At 49.7% G+C, this 10,283-nt stretch overlaps 1 protein-coding gene across 1 annotated transcript in view; it reads left to right on the top strand.

The window, feature by feature from the left end:
- Positions 1-3,737: 3,737 nt before the first annotated feature.
- Positions 3,738-10,283, top strand: part of Sh3bp5 (SH3 domain binding protein 5) — a 67,801-nt gene continuing 61,255 nt past the window's right edge. The window contains exons 1-2 of the mRNA XM_021203213.2: positions 3,738-4,032; positions 5,694-5,756. Coding sequence (XP_021058872.1) covers positions 3,886-4,032; positions 5,694-5,756 — 210 coding nt within the window. The 5' untranslated portion in view covers positions 3,738-3,885. The remainder of the gene's footprint in view (positions 4,033-5,693; positions 5,757-10,283) is intronic.

The following is a 10,283-nucleotide window of genomic DNA, read 5'->3' as shown; positions in this document are numbered from 1 at the left end:
CAGTTCCAGACAGTTGTTAACTACCATGCAGTCCTGAGAGCTTAACCTAGATCCTCTGAAACAGCAGTTCTCAATCTATCGGTTGAGACCCCAGAGATCCGGCAGATCAGATATTTACATTATGATTCATAACAGTAGCAAAATTAATTGTGAAATAGCAATGAAAATAATTTTATGGTTGGGGTCACAACACAAGGGACTGTTTTTAAAGGCTCACAGCGTTAGGAAAGTTGAGAAGATCACCCGGTGCCACCTCTCCAGCTCCCAATCATCACTGTGACAAATACGTGAGAGAAATAACTTAAGTAATGGAAGATTTATTTTAGTTCCTAGTTTTAGTTCATGGTTGGCTGGCCCAGCTCCCTTGGGCCTGAGGCAAGCCTTGAACATCATGGTTGCAGGCAGAGATGATGGAGGCTGTTCACTTCGGGGTGACCGGGAGGCAGAGAGGACTAAGGGGATCACTCCCCAGTGACCCACTTTCTTCAACCAGCCTCCAACTTCCACAGCTCCATTACCTTCCAACAGTCTAGTCAGGTTCTGGGTTCATCTGTGGCTCAGTCCACTGACGGAGGCAGAACTTGCATGTGTGGATCACTTCCCCCAAACCCTACCTCAGAACAATGCTCGATTCAGGACCTAGCTTTGAGCCGTCCGGGGATGCTACCCAGCTGAAGCACAATAGCATCTTTGCCCACACTAGGAGGCGGGTGGCTGGAGCCCTGCCAAGCAGCGCCACTTTGACGCAGTTGAGCCACTCACCTCTCGGAGCCTCTGAAAGCCTGGCGAGGATTGCCATCCTTGAAACAGATCACAGAGCATTCGAAAGGTGCTTTCTCCACGAATGACACATTATGAACAGGCAGTAGGTGCGTCCCCAAAATGACAAAACGCAGATCCAGGCAAGGGTCATCACAGCACACGGTATCTAACCAACTCCCGAGGCACTTCAAGCAGTAGTTAAGCTCAAAGTGTTTAAAATGGCCACCAAGATCCCTGCCATAAATACATGCGCCGCCAACCTTGAATAGCCCACAGGGTGCTGGGGACAGGGTAGCCATCTGCTGTTGTGAGTTCTGGCTGTGTAGCTCAGGCTGGTCTAGAACTAGTGATGCTCTGGGGCTTGGCTCGGGTTGTGGACTGGAGGTTTTGGGTCCCATGCAGAACTCTTAACTCCTAATAGTCTTAGGAAGCAACAAGGGTCAAGGGTCAGGAGGGTAGGAGGTCTGAGCAAATGGGACTAACATACTTCTAAAAAGAGACCTCAGAGATTTTCTAAGGCTTTTTTCCTGACATATAAAAGTTTGTTGAACAGTTCGAAGTCCACAAGCCCAGGAGGGCCCTCCTCAGAACCTGACTTTGCTGGCACCCCTTCCTGTGACTTCCGGCTTACAGAATCAGAAGTGGGTGCCATTCAGAAGCTGTGGTATTTTGACACAGCCACCCTCCCCAACAGGGGTCCTTCCTTTGGAGCAGTTAGCAAACTGTTTCCTGCTGCCTGGTGGGGTTACTCCTGTATATGTCTGAAAACTTGTGTCTTAGTTAGGGTTTTACTGCTGTGAANAGACACCATGACCAAGACAAGTCTTATAAACAACATTTACTTGGGGCTGGCTTACAGGGTCAGAGGTTCAGTCCATTATCATCAAGGTGGGAGCATAGCAGCATCCAGGCAGGCATGGCACAGGCAGAGCTGAGAGTTCTACATCTTCATCCAAAGGCTGCTAGTGAAAGACTGACTTCCAGGCAACTAGGGTGGGGATCTTATGCCCACACCCACAATGACACACCAACTCCAACCAGGTCACACCTATTCCAACAAGGCCACACCTCCAAATGGTGCCACTCCCTGGTCCAAGAATACACAAACCATCACAACTTGTAATATAAAGGGTTTGTCTTGCTGTGCATGTGGTGCACCTTGGTGGCAGCATCGGGGGTGGGTGTGTGTGTGCACCAGCCAGGCAGTGGCAACACATGCCTTTAATCTCAACACTAGAGACGGCCAGGTGGATCTCTAAGCTCCAGGCTAACCTGGTCTACAGAGCAAGTTCTAGGACAGCCAGGGCTACACAGAAAACTCTGTCTCCCCCCATCCTGCCCCACCTCCCCCAAAAAGAAAAAAAACAAACCAAAAACGAGAGAGGGAGCCAAAATGGTGGCATGTATCTATAATCTCAGTGCTTCAGAGCCAGAGGCCAGTGTGACCTTATATATGGTGTGAACTGTACAGTGAGCTCTACAGGAGGAATACCTGATTGAAAATGCAGCACATGAGAGGTAGACTTAGGAAAATCAGAAGGTTGAGGCCAGTCCCAGCTGATAAGAGTTTGACACCAGCCTGGGCCGAGGTTGTTTCAAACAAACAAAATGAGTGAGTGGGAAGTCAGTAGACTGGCCTAATAAAGGGAACTGTTGGAAGGGAAAACAGGGTCAGGCTCTTCCAGAGGGGAGATTGAAGCACGGGAGGCCTGTGGTACACATGAGATTCTCTGGTGCTGGCTTTGAAGAAGACTGACCACTTGAGAAAGAGGGCAGATACCCCCTGGGGTTATTATGCCTGGCCTTGGCTGTTGGCAAGGAAACGGGGTCCTCAGACCTGAAGTTAACCAACACTGAATGAATTTGAAAGTCATACTTCCCCAGAGCCTGCCGAAGGAGCACGACCTGGCTGAAACCCAGTTTAACCCGTGGGACCCTGAGTAGAGACTACCCAGCAGGCCTGATCCTTAATGGCCATCGTGTTCTAGCCTTAGCCTTGGAAACCAAAAGCCACTGTGTCTTTAGCAAAGAACTTTAAATGATCTCTCCCAGCATGGCCAGCGACGTACCAGCAGCGGACAGGTACGATCTCTTTAGAAATAAACCTAGGGCACACCCCTGGACCATCTCCATCAATCAGGATGGGCCCTTGCCCAAGAGTAACCCCTTTGCTTCTGAGGGAAAAAAAAAAAAAAAAGGCAGAACTTAGATCACAGGCTCCCGAGAACAACTCTCTCTCAAGCAAAGCTGTCTTCCAAACTCCCTCTACAAAGTGTCCACTTTGCTCAGGGCATCTGACCAGGTAGTCCTTGACCTCACAGTGGCCCTAGCACCTGTCACCACACAGAGAAACCCTTCCACTGTTAGCCTTTTGTGATGCCCAGTTGGCTAGGCAAGCTCTAGCTTGGTAATATTGGGCAGAACCACATAGTTCCTACACTGGCCAAGCTTACCCACGAGCAGGCAGTGCAGTCTCTTTAAAAAGCCACCGGATCCATTAGAGTCCCCACAGCTCCATGGGCTCTTCATGCATTCAGGATATCCAGGTAGGTCCTAAGAGATCATGCTTTCGCTTGCCAAGCTTTGCCCAGCATGCTTGAGGCTATGGATGTCCACTCGGTGGCTGGACCAGGCTAGCTCTCCTCTATCTGCTGTACAGACAAGATTAGGGTAGAGTTCCCTTTTCTGTGAATCCAAATAGACACAAAGGTAGCTTTGAAGAATGGAAATCACCCGAACTTTCCTTCTGTGCCTTGATCTGCTTCCCTGGAGGCAGGAGGAAGCTAGCTGAAGGCAGCCCATACGCGGGCTGGCGAGCCATTGGGCGGCACCTCTCCTAGCGGCCATGGCCGGGACTCCAGTGCACTGGGCTTTTTGTGACAGAGCGTCGGGTGACACAGGCTATCAGGGCGCCCTGGGCAAAGTGGGCGCGGTGTACTGCGGGCCGCTGCAGACAGGGGGCAGCCGCGCCCACTTCCTCTGCCACTCCGCACCCGCCGGCGGAGCACCCGGGGTGGCAGCGCTGCGCGCTCAGACCTACCCGGCTGCGGCGAGGCGGCCCTCGGTGCGTCCCGATCCCACCGCGTGCTTTGCGACCCGGCTGCGGAGCGTTCGGCTGCCCGCATGGACACGGCGCTGAAACGGAGCCGCTCTGAGGAGCCGGCGGAGCTCCCGCCGCCCGCCCGGGAGGCGGAGGAGAAAGAGGAGGAGGAAGAGAGGATGGAACAGGGCCTGGAGGAGGAGGAGGAAGAGGTGGACCCCCGGATCCAGGTAGGACGCGTGACAGGAGCCCACAGCTGCACCCCGCCAGGGCTGCCGTGGAAGTCGGCATCTACGCAGACACATGCCTTAGAGCCTCGCGTGTTCGCGGTCGCGGGGTGGGGGCTGCCTAAATTCAGGGTCTTCACCAAGGGTTGGGACACCCCATTTCACAGTCTCCCTACGGAGGGCTTCGGTGCCCGCGTGAACGCGGCCTGATTATTGCGGGGATCCCTTTAGACCCTCGGCCCAACCCGAGGGTCCCCACAACACGACCAGCGGTTCCGGCGGATTGCAACAAAGGAACAAGGGGGCGGGGGCCCCGAGCGGAGTCGGGGTACCTCGGCGCCACGCTTAGAGCACTGCACAGCCTCGGGGCTGCAGCGCAGCGTTATCCCGCCTGCGTGGATGCAGACATCGTGGTGGGCGAGCAGGGCAAGGTGGTTGTCGCTCACCGGTGCGGGGTGCCTCGTGAGCCCTCACCTGGCCTGGGCCGCCTTTCTCTTTTGGTTCATTGTCAACACATGGTGGGCGTCGTTGCCACCGTTGGCACAGTGTTGCACTTGGCCTGAGACTGTTTAAAACCCTCCTTTTCCTTGTGAGGTCAGTGTGAACGTCCACCAGGGACAGCTGATGCGCAAAGCCGACGCGTGGAGGCAGGGAACGCAGAGAATGCCTGGCTTTCTGTGCCTCCCAATTCCAGGAGAGAGAGTTAAAAAACAATTTCCAGGAGTGACAGCTTAACCTCTTCACCTTCCTAAGCACAAAGCAAATTCCTCTTCGTGACCCGTTTTGTACCCTTTCCATAAATTGTCTTTTAAAAAAATAGCTATTAAACATACTTTGCAATTTCTGGATCCATAATTGGTTTTAAGTGCACAGATAAAGAAAAAAAAAAAGATGCCTGCTTAAAATTCACCAGTTTGGCTTAAATTAATTATTTGTCAAGTCAGTACACTAAAGATCAGTAAGAAAACCTTCTCATTGGCTATTCTGTTAATTCAGACCCTGGGTCTGGGTTACAGAATCTTGTGGATTTGGTGTGGAATTTTGTTAGCAAGACCTTTGTTCACAGAGCAAAGATGAGCTGAATAAGGATGAGTTAAATCATGTTGGCTACTTATAAAATGTCAGACTGCAAATGTTTAAAAGAGGTAGGATTACAGCCAGTTAACCAACAACACCCCAGGTAGGCAGGGCAAATAGTTCGCAGTTAGAAAAAAAAAAAATCATCTCTTTGTAGGGAGATAGTCAGTGATGAGTTAATGCTGAAAGTCTGCCTTTGGCTGGGCTACGCTGGCCTTGATTCAGTGTGGCCATATTTTCCTGTACTGAATTCCTCGAAAAGTTCTTCCCTAAAGCAAAGGGTGCTGTTTAGACTGGGTTAAGTTACTGTTTATGACAGGTGAGTTCACCTGAAAACAAAACAAAACCAAAACCAAACAAAACAAAAACCAATGACTTTTCAGGGAAAGATAAATCTGTAGGACAAAAAAAGGACCCAGCCTACAAAAAGGTTCTAGGTTTTTGTCTTTTAGCCGAGCCTCAGCTGTCTTCTTGGAGAATGAACCGACTTGCATCATTCAGGGATGACGTTCCAGTTGTAAACTAAGTTACACTAAAAACAAAAGCCTAGCCCTGCTAATCTCTCTTTCCCTCTCTTTCTTCATTAGGGAGAACTGGAGAAGTTAAATCAATCCACGGATGACATCAACAGGCGGGAGACTGAACTTGAGGTACAGAGAGCTGGGGCACTGTCCTTGTGTGAAATAGTGTCAGTTACCTTTGACCCTGGGCTGGTTAATTTTGTTTTAATAGCTGGAGGGCGGCTGCAGGAGGCCCCTGCTTGGATGTTGAGCAACAGCATGTGCGGACAGTAAAACACACTCGGTCCAGGCTGTGGGCAGAGCCTGGATCCAATTTCATGTGCTGTTTTTCATTGTGGAGGCTCCACTGGGGCCAAAATCAAGGGCTGAGCAGAGTGTTAAACGATGCTTTAAGCTCCAAACATTCCTGGATCTGTGGAAAGGCTAAAAGAACTGCGATCTAGCCAAACACTTTAATGGAGTTTACATCTCTCAGTATTTTATTTAGGGTGGCTCCTTTCATTCATGCTTGGAGCTGCTATGGTGCCCTCGGACTTAAGCCAGATATTTTGCTTCCCACCCTAACAATTCACCTTTCTGATTCCCCGCTCATTTCTTTACTGTCTGCGTGGTGTGCAGAATGTAATGGTCTTAATGGTAACAAAGAGCTGTTTGGGCTGGGTGGGGTTTTCCTGCTGGGAAAAATTTTGGAGGATAAGATCTTGATTTGAACTTGAGAGTGTTCCAGCCTTCCTGTAAACAAGTTTGGGTTCTTAGAAGCTACCACTTTATGGTAGTGGTTGGGGTTACTAGCCAATGGGAGCATACCCCTGTGAGTGACTGTCAGGGCTGAGGAACTTCAGAGAGCTGCCGTAGAACCTATTTCTCCAGTAGGAAGAACAAGACGAGCCTAAGGAGACAGCAGAGAACATCAGGCCCCTCGGAGCCAGGGTGTGAGGGAGAGGAAAATACTTCACTGGAAGTTCACTGGCAGCCTGCTTTCTGATGGCATGTAGCCTTGATCTCACAGATCTGTGCGTGGCAGTGTGTACTAACGTTGCTCTGGGCTGTGTGAAGGCTTATCTATTAACTAACTCCCATTCTGACCTAAGTAAGGAATTGGAGAACTGTTTGTGAAGTTGGGCAATTGAAAACTCTCAGAAGCTCACATTGCTAATGCATTAAACAAACAAACAAACAAACAAACAAACTCTCTGCCAATTTTAGGGGGAAACGCTCCCCTAAGGTTTCATTTGGTCCTACCACAACAGCCCAGAGCTGGGCAGTTGCCATAAGTTGCCCGTGTGTGTGTGTGTGTGTGTGTGTGTGTGTGTGTGTATTATGCACATGTGTGCATGTGCATGTATGTTTTAAATATTCTCATGTAGTCTTGACTGACTTCAAAATTCAGTATGTAGTGGAGGAGGGCTTTGAACTCTGGGTTCATCTCTACAGACTGGGGTTACAGGCGTGTGTCACTGTGTCCAGCCACCCCAGACTCTCTCATCTCTGCATCCCAAATGTACATTGACAAGTTGGAAAGATTTTGTTTTTTGTTTTGAGCAGAAAGTTTGGCTTGTTTATGTTTGCAGTGTTGGAATGAAGCCCAGGGCCTTAAGCATACTGGACAAGCACTCTACCGGTGGACTTGGGAGACCCGGGTGAGCAGAAATCATGGACAGCTGGCTAGGCACGCTGTACACTCCTGTGATCCCAGCACGGGGGAGGCAGAGGTAGGAGGATCAGGAGGTGAAGGTCACAGTCACAAGTAGCAAGCTGGAGGCAAATGATGCTGTTTCGTGAGGGAGGGAGGGAGGGAGGGAGGGAGGGAGGAAGGAAGGAAGGAAGGAAGGAAGGAAGGAAGGAAGGAAGGAAAGAGAAAGAAAGAAAAGAAAAAGAAAGAGAAAGAAAGAAGGAAGGAAGGGAGAGAGAGAGAGAGAGAGAGAGAGAGAGACAGACAGACAGACAGACAGACAGACACTCAGGGACCACTGAGGCAGAGAGCTGTGGGTGAAGGAGAATGGTCTAGCTTTCTGTTCAGGTTTCTGAGAGAGATGATCAACCCTGGTTTGTCTATCCTCTTTGCTTGCTTATCCACTGTTGTTCACCATTCTGGGTAGAAACAAAATAGTCTCATAGCCCCATAACTCATAGTCTCATAGCCCCATAACTCGGTCTTCATGGCACCTGCCTTCTGGGGGTTATGTTGGTTCATTTGTTAAATTCCTTTTAGCCCCAATTTCCGAATTCCACAGATTTGGTGTGTCACAGGAAGCCACAGGACAGGTGTTTCCTGCTGGGTTCTGGGGCACCTTTGGAGTCCTGGGCACATTAGTCAGGCTTCCCAAGAGGAGCAGAGCTTAAAGGGTGATTCTCTCTCTGTACAGAAAGGGGGTTTGTTAGAATGGCTTAAAGGCTGTGGTCCAGCCAGTCCAACAATGGCTGTTTACCAATGGAATTTTATCAGGAATTCAGTAGTTGCTCAGTCCGCAAGGCTGGGTATCTCCGCTGGTCTTCAGTATCCACTGTAATCCTGAAGAGGTAGGCTCTGGTGCCAGTGAAGGAATGGACTTGCTAGGGAGGGCGAGAGGGAGCAGGCAAAGAGAGCTAGCCTCCCTCTTCCAAGTTCTGTCTGTGGGCTGCCAGCAGAAGGTGTGGTCCAGATTATAAAGCTGGATCCGCCTCACCTCAAAAGCAATCTGGATTAAAAAGTGGCCTTTCTTACTTTTTACATGATTTAATTTAGGAAAAAGTCCCTTACAGGTGTACCCAGCCACTTGGGTTTTAGTTAATTCCTGATATAGTCAAGTTCACGACCAAGGATTCACGGCTGGTTGGCATGAGCTGAGGGTTTGTGTAGGGTTGCCTGGATGGGTTGTGTTGTTGGGTGGCCTTCCCCCAGTAGGGTTATAACCAAGACTGACTCAGAGACATATTAATAAGCCACAGGAACAATTTAAAAACTCCCTAGTTGCTACATTAAAAGGACATAGGGGAAATTAGTGGTAACGTATTTTGTTTAACCCAGAATATTCACAGTAGTATAAATTCCACAGGGACTCATTGTAACAAAATAATTAATGTGGGGGCTGGTAGGAAGGATGCTCACGGACAAGCTCAAGGCCCAGAGCTCAATCTCCAGGACTTGGGGGAGGGGTCAGCAGGCATGAGGGCGGGCACCTAGGATGACAGCTGCTGAAGATGAAAGCTGAGGGGACAGACAGACAGACAGACAGACACACACGCACACGCACACACGCCAGGGAAGCAGCCTTCCACCTCACCCTCACTGTAACCCCAGCAGCCACAGGTGTTTGTGTGAGCTTTCACTAGAGCACACCCCACTGTACTTCAGAACTCAGTAGCTGTGTGCAGCCGGGCTGCTCCAGACTAGTAGGGGTTGCCTAGCAAATTCATGATCATGTTGCTGGAATCTGGAGTTGAGAAACCTAATCATGTTCATGTGTCTGAGGCTCTGGCCTCCAGCTTTGTGTCAGGATGTGGGGTGAATAAGACAAAGCCTTGTCCTTGGAGAGTTTCCATTTTCACTGAGCTGGGTAACTGTTTGACAAACACTTGGAAGCAAGCAGTAAGAAAGCACCCCTGGAAAGGAAAGACAGAGATCTGATAAGGAAACAAGTCGGGTGTGAGGTTAGGGGCTGTGGGGCTGTGGGGCTGCCGGTATGCGGCTGGGAGTGTGGGGCTGGGGGTGTGAGGCTCGGGGTGTGGGGCTGGGGGTGTGGTCAAAAAACCTGGTAGCCAGGCATGCTTCTGTAACCCTAGCATTTAGGAGATAGAGACTAAAGGATCCAGAGTTCAGAGGTCCCCTCAGTTACATGGTGAATTTGAGGCCAGCCTGGGCTACGTGAGACTCTGTATGACAAAATGTACGAGAGATATTGGAACAGGAGGATCACTTTGAGTTCAAAAGAAGTGGATTATATCCCCGACTGAAATAAAGAAATAAGTAATTCAGAGGTTAGGCATTTGGATAGCTTGTGGGAAGACAACTGGAGGCTCAAAAGCACCTAACTGTACTTCCCCTGGAACAGAGGTCAGCATTTGCTGTTAGTGGTCATATCTATGGTTAGCACGCTAGCTCAAGCCTATGATCTGAATACTTGGGAGGCTGAATCTGGATTTTGACTTTGTGTCCATTCTGTAATCCCAGTACTCAGGAAGTGGGGTAGATCAGGTGTTCAAAGCTAGCCTGGCTTCTGTCTCAACAAAAGCAGAGACACCTGTTCTGTCAGGCAGGGAGCTACAAATGTACTCCCAGCTCCTCCTGTGTCCCATTTATGCCATGTGTCATACATAAACACACTAGCTGCCACTACAGCATTATGGTGTTTGTTAGACAGTGTCTTAAAAACCTAAAAAACAAACCAGAAGGCTGGTGAGATGACTCAGCGGCTAAGAGCACTGACTGCTCTTCCAAAGGTCCTGAGTTCAAATCCCAGCAACATGATGGCTCACAACCAGCTACAGTGTACTCATATACATAGGGTAAGTAGATAAATCTTTAATTTAAAAAAGAATGATTGTGGGCTGGTGAGATGGCTCAGTGGGTAAGAGCACCCGACTGCTCTTCCGAAGGTCTGGAGTTCAAATCCCAGCAACCACATGGTGGCTCACAACCATCCGTAACAAGATCTGACGCCCTTTTCTGGAGTGTCT

This window comes from Mus pahari, chromosome 8 (assembly GCF_900095145.1).
Source record: "Mus pahari chromosome 8, PAHARI_EIJ_v1.1, whole genome shotgun sequence".
NCBI classification, from domain to species: Eukaryota; Metazoa; Chordata; class Mammalia; order Rodentia; family Muridae; genus Mus; species Mus pahari.
This window is presented reverse-complemented; position numbering and strand designations above follow the sequence as displayed.